We start from the raw sequence: 25,971 nt of genomic DNA, 5'->3' as shown, positions 1-25,971 counted from the left end.
CCCCCCCCCCCCCCCCCCCACCACCACCAAAAAAACAAACAAAAAAAGACCCCCCAGAAAAAGACAATTGGGGAGTAACCTGGGGGAAGAGAATTCGCTTATCTTCCCTTTTCTTCTCTCCCTTCTTTTTCCCTTAACTTCGCCTACCCCTAATGAAAACCAAAAACACCATAAAAAGGAACACGCTACATTAATAATATTTGATACTATAGGTTGGAAAACACCCTACCCTTCAGTATTCACTCGAGTGAAAATCCAGACAAGTAATATTGAGACACAAGTAACAAAGACCTCATTATTCAGTTAATGTCATATGTCTGTTAACGATACACCTTGATTTTAATGAAGCAAATTGAGAAAAGAATACTAAAGAGATAAGAAAACAAAGAAAAATTACATAAACATATTTTCAGAACTCACTTCTGGAACTACTAGAAGAGATACACTAGCATAGAGAAGATCAATGGATATTCCACTGAATTTGAATTTCATCACAGGAACATGAGCATCTGGAACCGGTTGTAGTTCAGTTACTTCCTCCATCTCTGCCAAAATATCATGCAAAACAATGAAGAAGTCCTCCTGCAATAAGAAAGATTAGATTCAGCACAACTAACAACATTAATATTCCTATATTTGTGTATTGACATTGCTAAGGTATTCAAAAAGATGAAGGATATCCAAAAAGAAAAAAAACCTCTCGGTTGACATATGAAGGTCCAACACAAAGAGTATCAATGTCTGCCCCTGGTCCATGAACCTGCAGTGAATTTTTTTAATATAAATATTCCCATGTGAGCCTTTGAAAGATAATCAATATTATATGATTATATAATCATATACTGCATCAGTCATGTTTGAAGGTTCAGATAAACAAAGGTCAATATCCTTGGAAGTAGAGTATGCATGCCGATTTCAAGAAAGGACAAAAAAAAGATAACAACTGACCAAGCAAATAAAAGAACAGAAAAAGTTCAGACCACAGCTCAGAAAGAAACTTTAATCACGTCATTTATAGGCAGAAACTTTCATCAATTCAGAAAGACATTTTCATCAACTCATTTATAGGCAAAGTCCCTCCTCTTCCTCTCTCCTTCCCTTCCCCTATTGTTGCTTCGTGCTGGGTAAGCAGCAACTGTCTATGCAATGTACGTTACCCTAGCCAAAGACTATTTCAGGCGAGCTTATAGCATTCAGCAGCCCATCGATAGAGAAACTCACAAATAAAATGAGGTTAGAAACCATGACAAAGCTGAAACTGGCAAACACATTAGCAAGTACAGAAGAATCATCATTTGACATGATACAGACTAATTCTCCCATAAGAATGTCCAATTTGTAAAAGGAATTTAAAGAAGGAAGAATCCTATCTACAAGTTGACAAGTAGAGTAAAAAGAAAACAGAATAAGCAAGGGTGCGGATACCATCTTCAATGGAGTCCTTACTAAGAGAGGAAAATTACTAAGATAAGATTCGATGTGCATTCTACCAAATGAGACTTATAACAAATTACTTCAGCATAAAATCCGTCACAACCTAACTACAAGTCTACAATAAAGTTCCCTATTACAAACCTTTCTTCAAATTCAACGGTTTTCTTCAAGTTGAAATCATGAAATGATAACGTATGCCAACCAAGATTAAATTCATTAAAGGACAGGTTATATGGCAGTAAAATAAACTAGTTAAATGATTCAGCAGTACACCAATTATCACCAAAGACTAAATAGTAAGAAGTAGAAGATCAATATCAATAACAACCAATAACCATCAGTAACATTATAAAAATGTAACATTACTATCATGTCTTAACATAAATTTGCAAAGAAAAAATGACAGCAACGACAACATTTGAACAAAATGTATCTTTATCATTAATTATCACATGCAATGGAGAATAACTACCGAGTACAGGTTCAAAATAACAGCAACATACTGTTATAGGTTGCACACAGGTGATGTTCATAACTTCAAATGACACCTTTTCCAATTAATCTGCTTCAATTGTCTCCTTATTTATTGCATCTATTGCAGATTTCTCCAATACTCTTGAATAACAAAAATTGGATTATAAATAGGCATATGTCTTCCCTCTCTGCAAAAAGGCAATGCACCCACGACTCATTCGAATCATAACAAATAGGATAGGAATGGATGGTCACCAGTTAGATCTGCGCTTTCACCATCAAGTTTCACCAAAATAGCCTTTAAGATAACCTGAGATCTTTTTGAATTTTAAGTAATAGATGCAAAACTTAATTTTGAATAGGACCAGATGTTCTCTCAACATGATTTAAATTGTTGTAATGCCTGTCATGACTTCTCATCATTATCCTAGACACCCAATGACCTCATTTCTTCAATCTTCTTGACACGATAAACAAACTAACAACAAGGTAGGTAAGCACGGGATGCCTCAAAGCTAATTTACAAAAAGACCTCAGAATCTAAAAGACGCAACATGTTAAAAGCCAAGATAACAACACATACCTGACGTTAAAAGCTTCTTATTCTAGTTCCTAGGATGTTTTACTTGTCATTCATGAAAAAACAGCTAAAATTATCAACTTGAATAAAACTCGAGTTATTTGTTCTTCTTAATAATCTAAAAAAATAATGTCCTCCTAAGTACTAAAATAAATGATGGGGCTTAGTAAGCAATTTATCTTAATGTAGGTAAAATGCAAAAATCATTTATATGCTGATAGCATGATACAGAACAACCCGAAATACATAATCATTTATCTGTTGTCATACAATGATTTACTTCTGAGGGAAAAAATAGTAAGTAGAATAGAGCAGCTACACAAGACACCATCAATAACTTTCCCCCTAAACTAGTCCATCCAATATAGACATCGGAAACAATTTGCTCCTTCAAATTTAAAAATAGATTATGTTTCTCAGAAAGTAATATTTCAACTTACTCCTAAGCGATAAGAACCAAATGTAAAAATAACAGCATTGGCCTCCTCAACCATCTGATCAGTATACCCTCTCTGTCGAGTCAGTTGCTTCACCCACTCTTTAACAATCTGAAATATCACAAAATGTTTTAGTACCAAAAAAACTCAGACATGTAACACAGTATTTACATTATTCAGGAGTGATAAACATCTGGAACAAGAGTAAGAGAACATAATTGTTTTCTGGAAAGAAAAAAAAATGTACTGTGAAATGTGAGTCATAATACCGTAATTCCGTAAACATGTATCACCATAATTACAAAGAAAAAGCATCATCCTAATTTTACCATAAAGAGAATTTCCCCCAAAAAAATATTTTCAGACCTGATCAATCTGTCCCAATACTTCTTCTCTCTTAACAGCTTCCTCCTTGCTCTCGTAGAGTCCCACATCCACCAAGAACTTCAAAACAAAAACCCAAATTAACCAAAAAAATTCAGCATCGACCGAAGCTGAAATCTTTAACAAAAAGTAAGGAACATACTTTCTCCAATTCCACGCTTCTTTGCAGATCAACATCTGATGGCCCAGCAGTAGAGATCGGCTTCGTCACGCCGTAGTGCCTCGGCGCTTGATTCGTAACGTTCCCACCCTCAGAACTACCCATCCCAAAGCTGAAAAAGAAACCCCAGATAAAAGTAAACCTACCCAAATCCCTAATTCAATGATCAACCGGACCCTAGCAAAAATCCCCGATACCCGATGAGGAAACAGCCCTATTTGGAATGTTGATTGAGCATTCCCAAAGGAAAAAAGAAACGCAACATGAAAAAACAGCCCAGTTCCCAAATTCAACGATCAATTGAACCCTAACGAAATTCCCCAAGATCCTACGAGAATTATCCCTAGTTCAAAAGCATCAAGCAATTCGAGGTAAACGACGGTCGAAAGACCAGATCCAACCAAGATCGGCAACCGAAACCCTAATAGAAAAAAAAGATCGCGGCTTGAGACCCAATGACCAACAAAGAAGCGAAATTTCACTCGAAAAAGAAAACAAAATCCCCAAAATCGAAAAGACCAGATCGGGAAACGAAATCACGAGAGGGATTAGCCGAAACCCTAGAAATTGAGGGAAGGCGCACTTGGGGTGTCAGCGGCGGCGAAACCCTAAAACCGGGGTGGCTAGTGGTATTCTGGGATCTGGTCTTTTGGGGGAGGAGAGAGAAAGTGAAAGAGGAGAGAGAAGTGAGAGGGGCGGCGTTATCGGAGAGAGGAGGGCGGTCAGCGAGTAATTTTATCAAGGGATCAATAAAAAGGGAGGGATAGGTTCACGCGGTTTTGGTGAACACCGCTCTCCGGTTGGGATAGGAATCGGTGGTTTTGAGATAGGAGTAGGGATAGGGATTAAGGGGGGTGGGAATAGGAATTTGGGGGGCACAATAGTCTAGAAGCGTCGGCAGCACGCCCTTTGAATCTTCGATGCTTCGGGCGCTCGGGAGATATTTTTTTTCACTCTGTGGAGTTTATTCATATAAGTGCCTTAAAAAGATTCATATATAATTGCTCCTATAGAAAGAAAAAAAAGATATTTAAATTCCAATAGTGAGAATTGTAAATTTGTTTTAAAACGCACTTTTTTCTTTTTTGATGATGGTAAAAGCTTTTCATAAGTAGTATTCTAGGTAAGCATTTAATTGACGTAAATTTTACTTTAAGCAAAAAACGAAATTGAATAGCTTGCATGCTTTTTTTTTGTAATTAAAATCCGCCTATCCTTGATTTATATTCTAATTAAAAATAGTTGCATGGTCAAATGTTATTGCTTTAGAAAATAAAAAATGAATAAAAGAACCGTAAATATTAAATATTTAAGGAGTGTCTCGAACTGCCAAACACCCCTTATGTCACGATGCAAATGAAAAATGAAGTGTAGTTTTTATTTTAAAAACTAAATTATTACTAAATTATCAAACTATAAAAGCAAAAAGGACATCACAATTATTATATTGTTCATCATTAAAATTACATTTTCAATAAATAAAATATACTATAAGAGTAATCCCAAATTTTCCACTTTGGTGATAACTATTACATTTTTTCAGAAAATATTAATCTACATTGAAGTTTTATATAAATTTAACTTTTTGCATTCAAATTTCACACGATTTAGCCGAAACAACATTCAGAAATTGTGTTACCCATCTTCACAATTATTTTGAGTTTAACGCAAATATTCACCTCTAATTTACCATGGAAAATACAAAATTTGTGGCAAGCAACACGTAAAAGAGAGAAGACAGAAAAAATATCAATAGCAGATTGGAAACAAAATAAAATCGTTTTGTTACTTGTTCGGTGCACCTACACTAAGAAACAATGGAAGTGATTGATTTGATATCCATGTGAATATTTTGCTCCCACTTTTCTTTTCCCATTTTTGTCCTTTGGAAAATTTGATGAGGCATGGAGGTTGGTGGGCGAACGGGAGAGGCTGGTGCAGTGATTGTTGGCAAATGGCAGCAACGTTATTTTAGTCATTTCATTATTCGCTTTTTGCTTTTTTCGTAGATTTGGAAGTCATCAGTCAACCATTGTGAATTTTCTACAACGTGATGGGCTGAAAGTGGACTTGTCTTGTAGGCGTTGTTATTTAAATGGACCGGCTCCGTTTTGGGTACAAGGCTTTTATATTGGTTCCGTGGACTTAATTGTACAATTGGGCTTCCCCTTGACCTATTGACGTTTATTGAGGTAATTACATGATGCAGGGAGGAGAAAAAGTTTCGCTCCGCAGATACAGTCCTTGCAAGGTACAAAACCCTAAGTTATGTGTCTTATTTATGCAAATTATATTAAAAATTAAGTATTAAAAATAAAAATGTAAGAAAGGTCAGTGAAAATAAATTGTGGAATCAATAAGCAGAAAAATACTAAATTTTGTGCAAATATTAAATGAATTATTAGCCTTCAACCATAAAAAATAAAATTATTAACCAACTAATAATTGATGTTGGACATCAAATTTTTTTCTTACTTCACATGTGACTTTCTACGGAGGCTATCTGACATGATTTTCCCCCCCACAGTTAGGCATATATAGAACATCATAATAGTTGGCCTCTTTATGGAAACGAAAGTTGGTTTTCATTCAATAAGAGGGAACTTCATTATAAACTTCTCCACAAAAAAAAGAGAGAGAAGATACAAGCTCCCGACCAAATCCGGGAGTAGGACTTGGCAGTCTCCTGGCGGCAGCAGTTAGAGAATATTCCTCAGGGGTCTCAGCAACAGGCTCATCCTCGTCGTCACTCATTGCTAACTCTAGCTCGCCTCCACTTCTCTCAACATCTTTTAAGAGATTGAGACAGCAGAAGACGTGGGGAGGATAGAAGCGGTCGGGAGAAGGATAAGAGCTAGGAGGCACTAGCGAACTTAAGTAGTCGACTTCGACCTTACATGCCAAAGCCACTTCAACCCTTCCTAAGAGGCCATGGCACCGGTCATCGACCATCTTTTTTTATATTGCTCATAATCCAGACGAGTGAGCTTGTCCTCCAAGTCCATGACAAGGGCCGCAGATGCATGAATCTCTGATTGTTGTTCCTCGAAGTCCTTCCTCGATTTCTCGATAGTCAGGTGACTTGATCGAGCCTCTGCCTCAGCCGTCGCCCTTTGACGCTTTTCGGACTCAACCACCGCCTGTAGATGAGCCATCTCCCTTTGAAGATCATTGACGGTTCCCATCTACTTGGAAAACTGGATCCGAAAATTCTTCAGAAGCTCTTCCTTCTCATCTAGGCTCTGATGCTAAGTACCTTCTTTAAGAGCCAACTCGGCCTCCAAGTAGCGACCCTTTTCTCTGCTTCTTCCTTGGCCAACCTTTTCTAGGCCTACTTTGCCTGCCATTCCACGGAAGAGTTGTGCATATGCTCAAGTCAATTGAATAGAGCTTGCTCCAACAAAGTCCCCTGAGCCAAGAAAGCTTGGGGTGCCTAATGAATGCCAGCACTTGGCATCTCCCCTAGAATCCTCTTGTCAGCACCATTCTCCTCATGGTCTGGCAGAATTACAGCTCGCCCTTCGACGTCTTCGACCCCCACTGGCTCCTTACCAGGACGGCAAGATGACTCAGATATAGAACTGGGGCCGACAACATCCTCCTCGATTGCCAGGGCCATTGTCTCCCTGCCAGGAAAAGACTCATCTACCAGCCCCACATTTCCCAAGCGATTAAGCTGAGTAACTAGCGTACCCATTCTAACTGGTTGAGGCCTCGCAACCAGTTTGACTGGGCACCGCCTCTCGATCCTCGTCCTCTCCCTTAATTCGGAGGCAATTTCGGCTGCATGAGGCATCAAGCTAGCCACTTCCTCAGCTCCAAGAGCCTCCCTCAATTTCTTTTGGGGTTTGGCAGTGGAGCTTGGCCCCTAGGCCTCTGCACCCCTCTTGCAATTTTGCATCGGTGAAAGAGCAAGAGGACTCGACCTCGCCCGATCGCCAGTGGAAGACAAGATCATGGACATACCCACCGTTCGTAAAGGGAGTTTACAAAAGTTCGTAAAGGGAGTTTATCAACCCTGGCAAACTATTTATAGCATTCTGGAGATCCATGTGGGCTCATCTGAAGGCACAAGGTGTTTCGAAATAAACGTATGAGATCTGCCGTAGAATCTCAACCGTTTTATTCAAAACACAAAGCGTCGCCTCTTTACTACCCCATGCCTGGATGCTCGAAAATCAAAATAACCCCCATTTACTCCATGACGCTTCGATTCCTGGAATGGCGGTTCAACTCCCTACGTGACCTCAGCTAATAAGAACGGAGCTATGGCAGATATAGGGGTACCCGATGACATCAACCACAACATAAAGCAGAAGCTCTTTAGTTTCTCAAGTGGATTCACAAGGACAGAAAGCTTATCTTATTTCACTCGGACCCGGCTCAAGCCAACTCCAAGCGAAAATGGCCAACTGTTATGGTGTTCCCATTCGCTAGAAATATAATGTATAAGCAAAGCATTTATGAGTGCATTTTGACAAACAATGTCTCAATCAACTTAGTGGCCCAAGCCTAACAGAGGCCTCGACCCTGCCGACTCATCAAGTCAACATTCTTTCATGCCGACACGAAAGGCGGGATCAGCCGACCCTATCGTTGAAGACGACCCACTAAGGGCACTCGACCATTTACTCGACGACTCACGGAGATGACTTGATGAACATTCCCTGTCGACTAGATTAAGGAATAACCTCCGCCCCAAGTCTCTTCCCCTGAGCACATGTCAGCATCCCAGTCCACCTCGAACAAGTCTTATGTTGATTTTAGCCTGAAGGTCTTCATGACTTGTCAGCTGTCCACGTGCCTTCTGCTACGCTCTTAATCACTTCCAGAAAATATGGAGACAACCTCTCTCTTACCAAAGTGAATTCCCCTCTAGTCATCAACCGAAACTTGTAAAGCGAGGGATGACTTAGCTTGTCAGCGTGCCTTCTACCATGCTCTCAATCACTTCCCAAAAAATGCCGAGACACTATCTCCCGTACCGAAGCGACTTCCCCTTCAGTCATCAGCTGACACCTGTAAAGCGAGGGATGACTCGGCTCTTAGCCTGTACTTCGCCACCGCCTCCTTATGCTTGGATGAATATGACCCATTGATCCCCATCATGGTGATATATACATGTAGACCCCTAACTAAGGGGGGCTCTGGCTCTCGCTCTCTCTTTGGCTTTGGCTCTCTCTCTCTCTCTCTCTCTCTCTCTCTCTCTCTCTCTCTTAGAAAGAAAAAGAATATATATTTCTTCATATACACAGAGGAGCTCATATAGACCCTCTGTAACGGCACCTTGCAACCTCAAGAACCACCTCGATTCCTAACCTCCCTCTTCCCCACTCAAGTTTTACTAACTTGATCATCGGAGGAACCACGGGGGAACCGGTCACCGCCCTCTCATGGGTTCTTCTTGTCTGTGCAGCATGGACTTTAACCTCTAATTCAAGAACCAGGCATAAAATTGAAGGAGGCGGCCCCTTAATCAATCTCCTCTACCCCATCATAGCGAGGGCTTAGGAGGAACTGATCCTGCCCCAGATCTATACATATCCTCTTCTGGATATGATTGACTACTTGATCTAAGTCATCACCAGGCGGTGACCTACTTGACGCCGAAAGGGATGCGCTGGATCAAATCAAGGTAAAAGCTAGCTCTCGTTGAGTTGAGCACCTGCTTGACAACTCGGTCTTGCGGGTTGCTAATGTATCTTTCGTGCCTCCCTCCATTAAGGACCAGAAGAGGGATTCAACTCTGATCTCAGGAATGGTGGAAGTGGCATTGGCATCATCTGCTCCTCTGGCTGACCCCCAAGAAGGGACATCAACAAGGCCTGAAAAGCTTCTCTGTCGTGACTTACCCCCAATGGAGATTGAGACGACTGACGTAGAGCCTTCTACTGACCTCGCCCATAGGCAAAGGAGGAGGCCACAGAGGGATGAGAAGCAAGTACCTCGGATGGCGACCGAGGTGGTTGAGACCGACGTCATCCATGTGGACGAGTCGGTCCCGGAAGAGCAGACTGAGGCTCCCCAAGAAGAGGTTGGAGCTGAAGCAAGAGCCTTCACTAACGGAGGGTCATCCGTCCACCGCAGCGTATTGTCCCACTAGGGAAGAGCAGGTTGGGGACGAAACAACGCCTCTCGTAGGGTTGGAGTATCACTATCCTCATCGCGTTGCTGAGATTAAGGAGGAAAATTAGGACAGGATGAGGTAGTATTATTGGGTCTTTGAGGGGTCGGTCCTTGATTTGGACAATAGCCCAACCAAGAGCACCACTACCAGCCTGCTCACCATCTCGATATCAGAGGGTCTGTCCTTGGTTCTTTCCTAACTCAGGCGATGACGGTCGAGCAGTTCTGACTTCCTCGAGACGAGAAGTTCTTGAGGGGGGTTTCTAATTCGGGTCTCTACCAAAGCCTTCGGAGCTACCTAGTTTGAGGGGCGTTGGTAGAGCAAGAGATATTCAACTGGATGGAGCAGATCCGGACTTTGTATCTCAAGCTCTTAGGGGGGGTAGCTTCCCTAAGGGCTGGAAGAGGGGGCGATTCAGAGCGGGCTACAGAGCCACTACCCTCAAGAGCTTCCGAGGTCAATGAGCTCAGGCGAGGGCTTGATGAGAGCAGCAAGAAAGCTAGGAGATTAGATGAGGCTCTCCAGGAGAGGGACCATGCTAAGGTGCAGGTCGAGGCCGAGAAGTAGGCGGTGGTGCATGCGAAGCGTCAGCTAGACGAGGAGCATGCATCGCTCATCAAACTTCAGGGGGAGGTCGCCCACCAGGAGTCCCTAGCAGTGGCCTAAAGTCGCAATGCCTACCTCGAGTCTGAACCCTATTATGAGGAATCATAGAGGGTTATCACCAGGGCCTTACTAGAAAAATAGAGGTGGCGATAGCCTGCAAGGCTGGGTATGACTACCTCTTGGCATAACTTCTAGTTGTGATGAGGAACCCACCCGATTGTTTCCACTATCCTCCCATCGTACCCAAGTGTTTGGATGAGTTGGTGGAGGCAGAAGCATTTGGGTGGGGGGATTCGATCTTAGCAAGGAAGAGGGGGAGTCGGATGATGAAGCTCCTAGGGCTCTAGGTAGGAAGGCCGACGAAGGAGGTGACTGCTCGAATCCTCTGTCGGCTGCTAGCAACGGTTCCTTACCTTTGACCCCTGGAGCGGGAATGGACCTCTCTTAGTCTCCCAGGAATTCCATGTCTTTCGTTTTTGTGTTGTATACATGTGTATATGTACCTTGTAGATTCTCCTTATTGTTTACATCAGAAATTGATTTCTTCATTGTCATTGAATCTGTTACAATCGTTTATCGATTACAAATTCAAAAAAAGAGAAAAGTCGATCTTTTTATAAGATCTTCTTACAAAATGAAAAAATAAACAAATACAATATCCTTAAAACACACACAATGAACGTTTATCACTCGCTGCTTCACGTGGGATCTTTGCCTGTATTGATGAGCTTTATGAAATTACCCTAGAGGGGGGGGGGGGGGGGGGAATAGGGTATATGCTAATCTAATCCGATATTAATACTAAATAAAACTAATTAACAAATATCCTAGCAAGTATGATATTCAACAACTTATATGTGCAAGGATATGTAATTAACACAAGGGTGAAATAGACATGAAACAATATAAACAAGATAGTGGGCAAATAACCAATGCAAATACAAGAAAATGATCACGGAGTTCAGTCCTTCCGACCTACGTCTCCGCTTCCCACTCTCGAGGAGAACTCCACTATCTCAACCAGTTTTTAATGATAACCGAAAACGTTTACACCTCACAATCTCGATTATTTAGCTCACCAAAAACTTTCACAACTCACACTCTTGCAATCGTACTCTACACCCTCTAAGTGTTGGCCTAACCCGTGTCGCCTTCCACAAATGCTCAAAATTACCACCTTTATCTAGGCTTTACCACCGACCTCACTCCTCTTAGAATCACCCCCGTCTCTCACCACATACTTCTCTCGGTGTACAAGTGTATTACAAAGTGTATCTCACAATTAAGCACAATAACAAATGGTTTGTTCTTTAAACAAGATGAGAACACAATTAAGCCCACACTTAATGTTACACTCTCACAACCCCAATATAATATGTATGAAATACTTAAGCTCAAGTAGGCCTGTGTAAACAATGAGTATCAATAAAATCAAAACTAAACACAATACAAATTCTAGCTTAATAAAATGAATAAACAATGAATAAATGTATATAGCTAGAGATTGAGTTTAGAAAAATCTTCTCTAAAAAACAAGAGAGAGAGAGAGAGAGAGATGAGGTTGAAGCCCAAACATAAATTGATGATCTCCTCTTGCTCTTATGAAAACTACTTCATATAAAATTTTGTAAAACACGCTTAAAACAAACTTAAACACCCTTAAAACAAATTTAAACATCCTTAAACTTTGTTTTAAAACTTTCTTAGATTTTTCTTCCTTAGTAAGTTGAAATGTATAAGGCAAAGGGGTATTTATATGAGCTCAATACAATAGCCCAAAGCCAAAGAAAAAGACAAAAACCCATAAAAAATCGAGTCTGAAAAACTAGCCGTTGGAAACAACGGTCAAAAAGTTGGTCGACTGGTTGACACTGGTCGGTCGACCGAAGGGTGTCCATCGGTCGACCGAAATGATATTGTCGGTCGACTAAGGAACCTTGAGAAACAAATGTTGAAAAAACACTTTCTGGTCGGTCGACAGGAAGAATCTTTTCGGTTAACCAAAAAATGATGGTCGGTCGACCGAAAGGACTTGTTCGGTAGACCAAAAACTAATATATGCAGTTTTTAGAACATTAAATTGCAAGTGCCTTTAATAATAGCAAATAAATTTCAAAAAAATATAAAAATTTGGGAAATATTTATAAATATGAAAATAAACATGTTTCAAAAAGAAATTTTCAAATTTCATTTATCATTTGTGAAAACTCATCATTTTGTAAAATAGTCCTAAACATGAAAACACAATACACTTGTTTTTATCATTTTGACTTAAACTAAAGTTTGAACAATTTTGTATGGCTTTATAGACTTAGAAAAAGATATAAACTAGTATTATCAAGTCCATAAACTAAGAACACAAAGTTTTATTAAAAATATACATACGTTATGCAATGAACATGATTTCATTGAATTCAAACATGTTAATTAATGAAAGCACATATAAACATGAAACGAATATGTGTATATATGATTATATTCATTTGTTTCATATTTATGTGGCTAAACTTGAAAGCATGAAAACGATAAAAACTTAATTTTGATAAAAGCTATTTCAAGCATACTTTGAAAAACTTTCTAATGGATTAATAGACTTGTAGGAAAGATGTAAAATATTGTTATTTTGTCTATAATCTAAAAACATAATATATTAAATAATATGTGTGTGAGTATTAATAATTTGAGCTTTAAGTATAACCACACAAAATATAACACTAAAACATTATACCCAAGGAATTGATCTTCAGTAAAGCTCGTCTTGGTTTGCGAATGAAGCTTGATCTTGAATCTTTGACTTTAATTGTGCATAACTTCACTCTGATATTCCTTCCATCCTTCAATGGATATGATCGTGAAGGTACGATTCCAACCAACCTCCAACTATGTTGTTCGTTTAGAATACCTAATAGGCAAGTACGAACACTAGACAAACAATATTAGGAATTGTTTGTAAATCATCAAAACAAGATTAGGTAGTAGGCTCATAAACATGAGCCTAACACTTTATTATGATTGGTGATCATTCTGGGATGAATGAATCAGTTTAGAATCGATTCGCAGTTTCAGCATCAGAATCGCGAGTCTACTAAAAACTATTACTATTTTATTTTTAGTAATTTTTTTGTTGATCAGATGGACACGAGATTTGCGACATTGATCTTAAAATGTCAAGATCGTATTGTGGTTAAAGTTTTGTGGCGTTCTAACGATGGAAACTGAAACACTATTTTGAGACGGTATCGCGAGTCTATTAGCATCTGTCATATTTGTATTTTTAATAATTTTTTCTATTAATCAGATGGATGTGAGATTTGCACCATTGATCTTAGAACTTCAAGACGGTATTACGGGTAAATTTTTGTTATTTTTTAAAAACAAAGTCTGAAATCCTATTTTTATATAATATTATATATATAATTGTTTGTGGAAAAATTTGTAATAAAAGAAATAATGAAAGAATCGTATTTGATTTATTCTCTCTAACTGCTTAGAAAAAGAATGATTACAACTCTCTCAATCTCGATTACAATTGGATTTCCTGATTACAAAAAAGAGGAGAATGAATTTGATTCTCCCCTTTGTTTAATTCTGGGTTCTTCACGGTGGTGATGGAGTACCTCCCTCGATTGCTCGCATCGAGTTTGCTCTCCGTTGACGATCCGAACGTCTTGTTTCACTAGAACGTGGTCTTCTCCTCACGCTTTGACGTTGTGGAGAACTTGCGTGGCAAATTTGACAATAACTCTTAACGAGTTAATAACTCAGAGCGAGTTTTAGAAGGACTTGCAGAGCAAGTTTTGAACTCTGATCGAGTTGATAACTCTAAACGAGTTGATAACTCTAAACGAGTTTGAAACTCTATGGAAGAGTTGATTTAACCGAAAGTTGGTTATAAGCCAAGGATGAAGAAGCTCCTATTGCCGATCTCCAAAATCCCAACAATTCCCCTCAAAAGCTAGCCGAAGATCTCTTCTTTGCTGCCCAAAAAAAGAAGGATCTCTACTCAATTGAGTTTCAAGGTATTTATAGGGGATTAAGGGGGTGTAACCGCCCCCTTAATTTGCTCCTCAATGGGCTGAGTGGGGTGTAACCCCCCCTTAAACAGCTCCCCAAATCGTGGGGAAATCGGTTTTGAAACCGTTCTGTTAGTGCTTTGAACGAGTCAAAACACCAATCTGGGCGTTCTGGGCCGAACTCTGCGTTTTAGACTAAAAAACGCAGAGTTGGGCCTATTTTGGGTGGCTGAACGCACAGGCCACGATGCGTTGTGAACTCTGAAACGCAGAGTTAGGACGCAGAGTTGAGCTCTACATGAACTGTGCGTTTTTGGACCTGGGACGCAGAGTTGAGCTCTGCATGAACTGTGCGTTTTTGGACCTGGGACGCAGAGTTGAGCTCTGCGTTTTAAGTCCACAAACTCTGCGTTTCGAGTTTGGAATGCATCCACGACCTCTATGTTTTGAGTTTGGAACGCAGCCACGACCTCTACGTTTTGAGTTTGGAACGCAGCCACAACCTCTGCGTTTTGAGTTTAGAACGCGGGGACGACCTCTGCGTTTTGAATCTGGAACGCAGCCACGACCTCTGCGTTTTGAGTTTAGAACGCGGGGACGACCTCTGCGTTTTGAATCTGGAACGCGGCCATGACCTCTGCGTTTCGAATCTTGGATGCAGAGGTGAGTCTCAGGCGGGCTCGGCGAGCTTCAGGCTAAGTCCAATGTTCAGACGAAGTCCAGTCTTGCAGACGGACTTTAGAACATGACTTGCTGCGAAGAACAGGTCATAACTTTCAAACCGTAAGTCGGAATTGGACGAATTATATATGAAAATCGGCTATCTCGACAAGATGGAGCCATCCGAACCCAGCCAAAGGCTTCAGTTCGCTTCCTACGTTTTGCCAAATTCCTTACGGTTTGAGAGATATATGCGTTTTAATATGAAGAGACCGTCAATTTGTAGTCTCTTTTGCTAGAGCATTGCAAAGATCATCACCTTATAACCTTCGTCTTGGCTCTTTAAAAATATGAGAGTCATCAGATTGTAACTCCCGATGTTGATTGTGAAGGCTGTTGAATTAGAGCTTTCATCAGTTGTCGTGAAGGTCGTCAGATTGTAACCTTCAGCGATCTACGTAAAAGTCCTCAAATTGTAGCCTTATGGAAGTCGTCAGATTGTAACTTCCATCATCGGTGTTTGATGGGGATCAGCTATCTGTTGTGATTTTTAGACAGCCTACAGAACTCCCTCCAAAGTTTTCGAAAGTTCGCGATTGACTAGGACGAATTTTTGGAATACTTTGGATCTCAACTCTGATCTTGGAGCTGTAGAGTCTTTGCCGTAAAGGAGTTGTTCTTTGCACTCGCTTCGAAGGCACCTTGGTTGAAGGGATTTGACACGCATGATCCCTTGTATTTTCAATTTGGAACACGGGTGTGACCTCGGCGTTTTGGTGTTTGCAACGCGGGTCTGACCTTGACGTTTCGACTTGAGATGCGGAGGTGGCTCTCATGCATTTTTGACTAAGTCTTTGAGACTTGTCTTTAGCTCATCTGATTCAAGTCTCAGTTTATATCCATTAAGTTAATGGGCCTGCAAACATGCATAGGATTTTTGGTAAGCCCTCAGCTGTTAACGGATTTGATAGGCCTTTACCGACTACCGTTTGAGTCAGGCTAGCATGTGAATTGTCTAAGTCCGTTCCACATGTAACGTTGTGCTAAAAGAATGAACTCTCTTAAACTTAACGCTATGATTTTGAATACATAGACTTTATCATTTTTACGGGAAAAGACTAACCGGCAACGCGTGTTAGGCGTAGACTTATCTCTGATTAGGGATCAAGATAAAGTCCCCCATACGTGTAAAGCATGGATTTTGACGTTATTAATAACAACCTGCTACGATATTGAATACGTAGGCTTTGCCATTATTATGGGAATAGGCTACCCGGTAGCATGTGTTAGATGCAGACTTATCTCTAATTAGGGATCGAGATAAAATCCCCCATACGTGAAAGGTATGGATTTTGGTGCTACGATGTTGAATACGTAGACTTGATCATTTTCACGGGAACGAACCACCCGGTAGCATGTGTTAGATGCAAGCTTATCTCTGTTTAGGGGTCGAGATAAATTCCCCCAGGGATGAATCCTGGTGTCTTTTCACGGTGAAAGATTAATCGGCAACGTGTGTTAGATGTAGAATTATCTCTAATTAGGGATCGAGATAAAGTCCCCCATGCGTACAAGGCATGGATTTTTGGTGCTGTTTCTTCCCGTGTTACTTGAAACACTGAAAGAAAGTTGGAAGTGCCAGAGGTGTAGTATTAACTTGGCATGATTTTTCACTTAGAGTGAAATTTAGAAATTTTCTTCACTATCACTAGGATAATTCCAGAAAATCTTTAATCCGCTGGGGATTTTATAATGATTTTTGGTGTCATTTCTTCCTGTGTAGCTTGAAACACCGAAAGAATTAACAAGTTCATTGGGGGGTTGACTGTTAGAGGTGTTATGTTAACCTAACAGTATTTTATGGACCTATCGCTCTATTGGAGAGAGTCGATAAGTTGGTTTGGTCGTCAGAGGTGTGATGTTAACTTGACTGCTTTGTGGACCTACCGCTCTATTAAAGAGAGTCGATAAGTGGATTTTGTCAGAGGTGTGGTATTAACGTGCCAATAAGAATATTACGATCGGAGCAATTTTGAGGACTTATCGCTCTATTGGAGAGAGTCGATAAGTGGATTTTTGTCAGAGGTGTAGTGTTAACGTGACAAGAAGAATATTGCGATCGGAGTAATTTTGAGGACTTATCGCTCTATTGGAGAGAGTCGATAAGTGAATTTTTATCAGAGGTGCAGTGTTAACATGACAGGATTTGTGTTGCGATTGGAGCAACTTTGGGGACTTATCATCCTATTGACGAGGATTGATAAGTGGGTTTTGTCAGAGGTGTATTGTTAACGTGACAAGAATTTGTGTTACGATTAGAGTAACTTTGGGGACTTATCATTCTATTGATGAGGATTGATAAGTGGGTTTTGTCAGAGGTGTATTGTTAACGTGACAAGAATTTGTGTTGCGATTGGAGCAACTTTGGGGACTTATCATCCTATTGAAGAGGATTGATAAGTGGGTTTTGTCAGAGGTGTATTGTTAACGTAACAAGAATTTGTGTTGCGATCGGAGCAACTATGGGGACTTATCATCCCATTAGAGGGGATTGATAAGTTGATTTTGTCAGAGGTATTGTCAGAGGTGTAGTGTTAACATGACGAATTTGTGTTGCAATTGGAGCAACTTTGGGGACTTATCATCCTATTGACGAGGATTGATAAGTGGGTTGTCAGAGGTGTACTGTTAACGTGACAAATTAGGAGTGATGCTAACTGAATGCATACTCTGTGGGGATTATGATCGTCAGAAGTGTAATGTTAACTCTCGACGATGAAAGATTCGTTACTCTTAATCCAGTGGATTCCAAGTAATCAACCCCCAGTCTTGATTAAGACTTAGCAGGGGAATAAAAAGAGGTAGACAAGGCACATCACCTAGTGGGGCACTATCCATGAAGTCGGAATAGAGTAACATCACTAGGTAGGCCATTATCTGATGAGTTTGACTATCAGAGGTAACTGTTAACGTGATAGTTTTTTAGACATGCCATCCTATTGAAGAAGATTGGCAAGTTGATGGATTATCAGAGGTAACTGTTAACATGATAGTTTTGTGGACCTATCATCCTATTGAAGATGATTGGCAAGTTGAGGGACTATCAGAGGTAACTGTTAACGTGATAGTTTTGTGGATTTTATGGTTGACAAAGGTATTCCATTGAACATGATAACTCAGAAAATTTATTATTCATAATCCAATGAACTATAAATAAACCAACCCCAAGTCTTGAACAAGTGCAGGGGGGAAAAGGAGTAGACATGACACATCGCCTAGTAGGCCACTATCTAACGAGTTAGACTATCAGAGGTAATTGTTAACGTGATAGTTATTGGAGACCCGGCATCTTACTGAAGAGGATTAGCTTCAGTGGCCGTAGTATCTTCCCTTTCTGATTGAAGAGATTGGGCTTGGTCCGATTGCTCAGGTTGATCCTGCCTACTTTGTTCTTCAGCTCTGATCCTGGCAATAATCTTTTGAGCCTGCTCGCCTTGAGAGATTAGTTGTCTCCAAGAACGGCATTCTGCAACTCCTATTCGGGCTAGGAGGTCGGTTTGCAAGTTGTGTCGACAGGTCTCTACTAAGGTAGACTGTGTCATACCTGACGAACATCGGAGAGCCATGGTTTGGAACCTTTTGGCGAAGGCTTTGACGGACTCCCTCTTCTTCTGCTTAGTGGCGAGAAGGGTATGAATGGAGACTTCTGTATCCTCTTCAAATAATCTTAATAGGAAGAGTCTCTCTAGATCTGTCCACTTTTGGATACATCCCACGTGAAGTTTCCTGAACCATTCAAAGGCAACTCCCTTGAGGGTGCCAATGAACAATCGAGCTAGTATGGCGTCGTTTGATATCACATTCCCAGTCTGTGACTTGAAATGATAGATATGTTGGTTCGGTGATCCCGTGCCGTCAAAAGTTTGTAACGTCGGGATTTCAAATTTTGGAGGATAAGGGGCTGCATCCCATTCGGCAGGATAGGGCCTGATAACTCCCTCATCTTGGAGCTCGCTTCTGTTAACAATGGCTTTGAGGCGGGCTTCCAATTCTTCTATTTTGGCAGACTGAAGATTCTGCTCGCTCTCAGTCTCTCTTCCTTCATCAGAGGAAGATTCCAGGCTGTGGGCTTCTTGGTCAGAAGCTGCATCATCAACCACTTTTCCCTTTCCTTTGTTTGTGTGAGGTCGGGATGAACACACTTTTCCTCTCCGGGAAGATTCTTGCCTAAGCGGCGAATCTGTCTCCTGAGATTTGGCCTTGTCTGTGACGATTTGAGTCAACATGGATATGAGTTCATTGATGGCCTCCTGTTGAGATTTGAGCATGGCCTCCTGTTCATCAAGTCTCTTCACAAGATCTTCATGGTTTCCCGTCATATAAGCGAAGCTCTCATGTTCAACAAAAGAGCTTGATGACTGGGACTCTGCAATGGCTGAGTGTTCGTCATCGGAATTAGTTCCTCTGGCTAAACTCCGATAGTTGATAGGAGGAATGGCTCCTGTTCGAGTCCGAGTACGTTGGTAGATTCCTTCAAACTCGTTAGTGATTTCTCTGACGCTTGGAGAACGATCTGTCTCTGACTCGTCAGAACTAGGGGTTGATAATCTCCCTCTGCCAACCATGTTAGAAGTGACTCCAAGGTATTCATCCTCTAAAGTCTTCTTCCCGTGAGAATGTCGTCGATTATTGAGCAAAGCAACGTTCGTCGGTCGGTTGAACATCGACAGACATTCCCGCAAGTCAGAGACTTGGGATGAACCTCTCACAGAGCGTGAGGGTAAAGATGGAACCCCCTGTCCGTTAAAGGATGAGACTGGTTCTTGGCAAACATGAATTTTAAATTCATGTTGATCATTTTGAACACTACGAATCACATCGTGTTCCAAAGAAGGAACACGAGGGTCGTGTTTAGCTTGGTTAACACAAGACCAAAGTCTGCGTTTTGCTAGTGAAACGCAGTCCTGCGATCTGCGTTCGGATTCTGAAACGCACTCCTGAGAGTTGCGTTCAGTTTTTGAAACGCACTCCTGAGAGTTGCGTTTTGGTTCTGGGACGCACTCATGAGAGTTGCGTTCAGCCAGATCAACACAGGTTTGATGTCTGTGTTTAAATGTTGGAACGCACTCCTGAGAGTTGCGTTTTGATTCTGGGACGCACTCCTGAGAGTTGCATTCAACCAGATCAACGCAGTTTTGAGGTCTGCGTTTTGATGTTGGAACACGCCTCTGAAGGCTGCATTCTATCTGGGAAACGCACACCTGAGGGTTGCGTTTATCTTGGCTTATGCAGAGCTCATGTTGAGGCTCGCAAACGCGGAGTTCGCGTTGATTGGAGAATTGGCTTTTTTTGAGTTGTGCCAAAGTAGAGTCTTCTCCTTTAGAGATGGGACTGTATGAACAGTGCAACCCCCATGGGAGATAGTCTTTAGATGAGTTGGCCACAACTAGAGCTTTAGTCTCCTCGGAAACTTTGTGGATCTTACGCATAGCCTTAGGGCTAAGGGATCCGGAGGAGAGTGCCTTCTCAAACTTGGCTTGATCAAACTCTATCACAAGAGTTTCGACGGTTGTTCCAGTGAGATGAACATCGGATTGCGCCACCACTTCTTCATCAGAGAAGCTTCTCCCCAGCGGAGTCGCCATCTTTTGTTTGTGGAAAAATTTGTAATAAAAGAAATAATGAAAGAATCGTATTTGATTTATTCTCTCTAACTGCTTAGAAAAAGAATGATTACAACTCTCTCAATCTCGATTACAATTGGATTTCCTGATTACAAAAGAGAGGAGAATGAAATTGATTCTCCCCTTTGTTTAATTCTGGGTTCTTCACGGTGGCGATGGAGTGCCTCCCTCGATTGCTCGCGTCGAGTTTGCTCTCCGTTGACGATCCGAACGTCTTGTTTCACTGGAACGTGGTCTTCTCCTCACGCTTTGACGTTGTGGAGAACTTGCGTGGCAAATTTGACAATAACTTTTAACGAGTTAATAACTCAGAGCGAGTTTTAGAAGGACTTGCAGAGCAAGTTTTGAACTCTGATCGAGTTGATAACTCTGAACGAGTTGATAACTCTGAACAAGTTGATAACTCTGAACGAGTTGAACTCTGAACAAGTTTGAAACTCTATGGAAGAGTTGATTTAACCAAAAGTTGGTTATAAGCCAAGGATGAAGAAGCTCCTATTGCCGATCTCCAAAATCCCAACAATTCCCCTCAAAAGCTAGCCGAAGATCTCTTCTTTGCTGCCCAAAAAAAGAAGGATCTCTACTCAATTGAGTTTCGAGGTATTTATAGGGGATTAAGGGGGTGTAACCGCCCCCTTAATTTGCTCCTCAATGGGCTGAGTGGTGTGTAACCCTCCCCCCCTAAACAGCTCCCCAAATCGTGGGGAAAATGGTTTTTAAACCATTCTGTTAGTGCTTTGAACGAGTCAAAACGCCAATCTGGGCGTTCTGGGCCGAACTCTGCGTTTTAGACTAAAAAACGCAGAGTTGTGCCTATTTTGGGTGGCTGAACGCACAGGCCACGATGCATTGTGAAATCTAAAACGCAGAGTTGGGACGCAGAGTTGAGCTCTGCATGAACTGTACGTTTTTGGACCTGGGACGCAGAGTTGAGCTCTGCATGAACTGTGCGTTTTTGGACCTGGGACGCAGAGTTGAGCTCTGCGTTTTAAGTCCACAAACTCTGCGTTTCGAGTTTGGAATGCATCCACGACCTCTGTGTTTTGAGTTTGGAATGCAACCACGACCTCTGCATTTTGAGTTTGGAACGCAGCCACGACCTCTGCGTTTTGAGTTTAGAACGCGGGGACGACCTCTGCGTTTTGAATCTGGAACGCAGCCACGACCTCTGCGTTTTGAGTTTAGAACGCGGGGACGACCTCTGCGTTTTGAATTTGGAACGCGGGCATGACCTCTGTGTTTTGAATCTTGGATGCAGAGGTGAGTCTTAGGCGGGCTCGGCGAGCTTCAGGCTAAGTCCAATGTTCAGACGAAGTCCAGTCTTGCAGACGGACTTTAGAACAAGACTTGCTGCGAAGAACAGGTCATAACTTTCAAACCGTAAGTCGGAATTGGACAAATTATATATGAAAATCGACTATCTTGACGAGACGGAGCCATCCGAACCCAGCCAAAGGCTTTGGTTCGCTTCCTCCGTTTCGCCAAATTCCTTACGGTTTGAGAGATATATGCGTTTTAATATGAAGAGACCGTCAATTTGTAGTCTCTTTTACTAGAGCATTACAAAGATCGTCACCTTGTAACCTTCGTCTTGGCTCTTTAAAAATATAAGAGTCATCAGATTGTAACTCTCGATGTTGATTGTGAAGGTTGTTGAATTAGAGCTTTCATCAGTTGTCGTGAATGTCGTCAGATTGTAACCTTCAGCGATCTACGTGAAAGTCCTCAAATTGTAGCCTTATGGAAGTCGTCAGATTATAACTTCCGTCATCGGTGTTTGATGGGGATCAGCTATCTGTTGTGATTTTTAGACAGCCTACAATAATTACTCACCTAACATTGCCTATTATGCCAACAACCAATTATAATTTTATTATTATCTTTAGAGGGTTATAAAAAGGGGGAGGGGAGGAGAGCTCTCGGCACACTCATGAAGAAAGAAGAGGGGAGGAGAGCTCTGTGCATACTCATGAAGAAAGAAGAGAGAGAGAGAGAGAGAGAGAGAGAGAGAGAGAGAGAGAAAAGAAAGGAAAAGAGGCAGGGATTTTGGCTACTCAAGAAATGATGATGAGGATGAATTCCTCAATTGAAATTGAAAGATTCTTCTTTGTGAAAAACTTCTCTTTTGAAACAAAGCTTGAAACAAGGCATTAAACACCTTTTAAACACTTTGTAAACTTAAATAATCAATTCACTTAGTTGGTCAAAATGTTTCATGCACTGGGATATTTATAACATCCCAAAACTTCAGCAAGAACCCAAGTAAAAAGACCAAAAAGCTAGAAGAAGACAAAACCAGAAAGTAGCTGTTACAGTGTTATGAGTCGACTCAGTACTATTCATGAGTCGACTCATAAGTAGCCATTATAGGCTAAAAATCAACTTATGGGTTAACTCATAAAAATCATGAGTTGACTCATACGAACATGGGTCGACTCAGCAGAAACAAAACTTATTTTTCAGCACACTTTGTGAGTCGACTTATGACAGTCATATGTCGACTCAACCTGATGGGTCGACTCATCAAAGTCATGAGTTGACTCAGCAGAAATAAAATATAAACTACGCAACAGTTTGTGAGTCGACTCATTACTATTCATGAGTCGACTCATAAACATGTACACAGAAAATTTTCAACTTAGAACATTGTTAAAAAATATCAAAAAAATTCTAAAAAATGTGAAACTTTAGGAATAGTTTATAAACATGATATTAAACATATTTGTGAAGAAATTTTGGAAATTACATTTGCCATTTGTAAAAGATCATCGTTTTAGCAAATGTGCACATATATGTGTAAATATGTAAACATGTACATTTGATTTTGATAAAGAGGTGTATTGCAAAACTTTTGTAAAATAGTACAATGTAAACATGATGTTAAGTGTGTGTATAAATATATATTGAGCTTAGAGAATAACACACATTATATACAATAATACCTAAATGATTGTAACCATAGTTGATCTGGATCTTTAACTCTGACATAAACCTGTTATATACAATAATACCTAAATGATTGTAACCATAGTTGATCTGGATCTTTAACTCTGACATAAACCTGTAATAAGTCACAATCACTAGAAAACAAAATTAGTTATATTATAAATTGTTTGTAAAATCATCAAAATAAAACAAGAGTGTTGGTTCAAAACCAGAACCCTAACAGACTTGTATTTTTATTTTGAAGGCTGAGAGATTGTTTACTTTTCACTTGACTCTTATGTATTAGGATATTTTATTTTTATTTTAGTTTGTTAGTTGTACTTTCTTTTATTCAGTTAGAACATGATTAAGTCTATTTTGGATGTCTCTTTTCTATATTATGTTCATTGCATTATTATCTATACTCTTTCTGCTTTGTACCTACACTTGTTTATTATTTGATTTCACTAGAGAGATATTACTGTGATGGTGAAACGTGTTATTGTATAGTGTGGATGCATAATAGGTTTGATATCCTTGGGTCCACCTTGGACTGTAGCCTTGTGTGAAACTAGGGGTGTCATACTTAGTCTCATAGGAATTTCCTGTCTTTCGCTTTTGTGTTGTATATATGTACATATGTACTTTGTAGTTACTCCCTATAAATGAACAAAAAGATATTTTAAGCCAGAATTACTTTCTTTGTCCTGTGCAATCTTATTCTGGGTCTCCTAGGTGAATATAATGATCATGAACTTTCGATATTAGTTAAAATAATTTTTTAGTATTTTAAAATATTAATTATTATTTTTAAAAGAGTATGTGTATTTTTCTTAATTTTCTAGAATTTTTTACGATTTAAAGTCTAAATTTTATATTTATTTAAATGATTTTGATATTATAAATTAACTTAGTGTAGTAATTTTTTTTGAAATTAATCCGTTGTGTTTTCGATACTATTACGTAATATTTTGAATAATATGTTGTATTATTTTTACTATTACGTATTGTTTCGTATAATACGTTGTATTATTATTACATATTATTTTATATAATTTGTTGTATTATTATATTTATTGCATATTGTCTGTTATATTAGTATAATTGGTATGTTTTATTGTATAGATAATTTTCCCATAATTATTTGATTTTAAATGTAAGTAATTATATTTTTTATTAATTATTCTCGTTTAATTATATAATTTGGTGTATTATCTTTACTATTACATATTATCGGTTGTATTAGTATAACTGGTACGTTTTATTATGTAGATAATTTTTTCATAATTATTTGTTTTTAAATGTAAGTAATTATATTTTTTATTAATTATTCTTGTTTAATTGTACAATTTGTTGTATTATTACTATTGTTATATATTATCTGTTGTATTAGTATAACTGGTACGTTTTGATGTATAGATAATTTTTCACATAATTATTTAAATTATTTCTTCCTGTGCGAAACAATTTTCGCACAGCACTGTGCGAAAACAATTCTGGGCCCTTGGATTTAACGAGCGGCTCATGTTGGAAGCTGAACCCACTTCTAAATCTCATGACCGCAGAACCCACTTCTAAATCTCGTGACCGCAGAACCCAAACCCTCCTCTCCCTCTCTCACCTTAAATCCTCCTCCCTCTCTCTCCTCAAACCCTCCTCCCTCTCCCTCCCTCGTGGAACCCTCTCGCTCGTGAAACCCAAGCACCGCTGCTGGGGTTACCCGACCAACTCCTCAAACCCTCCTCTCCCTCTCTCGCTCGTGACCCCAAGCACCGCTGCTGACCAACTCCGACTCCGACCAACTCTGACTCTAACCTCCTCCTCCAACTTCGGATCCGACCCCGACCCCAACCCCAGCGGCCACTCTCTCACACTTGGATCCAAAGGGAGCTTGAATCAAAATTGTTTGTAGGTAAAATTTTAATTTTAATTTTTAAGATTGAGGGTTCTTGTTGTTTAATGAGTTATACATGATTATGATGGTTGATGTTTGTTGGATTTTAGTCAAAATTGCTTGTTGGATTTTTTGACTGTCCTCTCTAAAGCCGAATTTTTTTGAGTACTTTACTGAGATATACATGATTATGATGGCTGATGTTCTACATTCTCCCTTAGTTCCTGATGTTCCTATGTCCCGATGTGTTGGTTTGGCTGTATTAATTATTTATACCTCGTTTTGTTTGGGTCTATGAAGTCCAAACATGAAACATTCTTTTTTCAAAAACCCGAAGCTTATGGAGAACTCAAACTATAGCTATATGCTTCTTTTAATAATGCTATCATGGTTGCTAAATTTGAATCCTTCTATGGTTGAGTTTGGTTATATCATGCCCGTGCTTTCATTTTTGATAGTTTAGGTGGTTGCCTTGTCTATGAATGTGTGGATTGCGTTTAACAACATATTTGTTTTACCCCGACAAGTTGTTGCTTTCTGAATTAGAGCCTAGGCCCATGGTTGATTAGGCGATAAAATATAAATTTAAGTTG

The 25,971-nt window shown here is 40.0% G+C and overlaps 1 protein-coding gene across 1 annotated transcript in view; it reads right to left on the bottom strand.

The window, feature by feature from the left end:
* LOC109840624 (nuclear poly(A) polymerase 4-like) overlaps positions 1–4,304 on the bottom strand; it is an 8,839-nt gene extending 4,535 nt beyond the window's left edge. Inside the window, exons 1-5 of the mRNA XM_020409351.1 lie at positions 3,452–4,304; positions 3,292–3,369; positions 2,929–3,036; positions 698–760; positions 421–582 (exon numbers count right to left, since the gene is read on the bottom strand). Of these exons, the coding sequence (XP_020264940.1) occupies positions 421–582; positions 698–760; positions 2,929–3,036; positions 3,292–3,369; positions 3,452–3,574 (534 nt within the window). The 5' untranslated portion in view covers positions 3,575–4,304. The remainder of the gene's footprint in view (positions 1–420; positions 583–697; positions 761–2,928; positions 3,037–3,291; positions 3,370–3,451) is intronic.

Source organism: Asparagus officinalis, chromosome 5, assembly GCF_001876935.1.
Source record: "Asparagus officinalis chromosome 5, Aspof.V1, whole genome shotgun sequence".
Taxonomy (NCBI): Eukaryota; Viridiplantae; Streptophyta; class Magnoliopsida; order Asparagales; family Asparagaceae; genus Asparagus; species Asparagus officinalis.
Note: the sequence above shows the minus strand (reverse complement) of the source record. Positions and strands in the feature narration are given on the sequence as shown.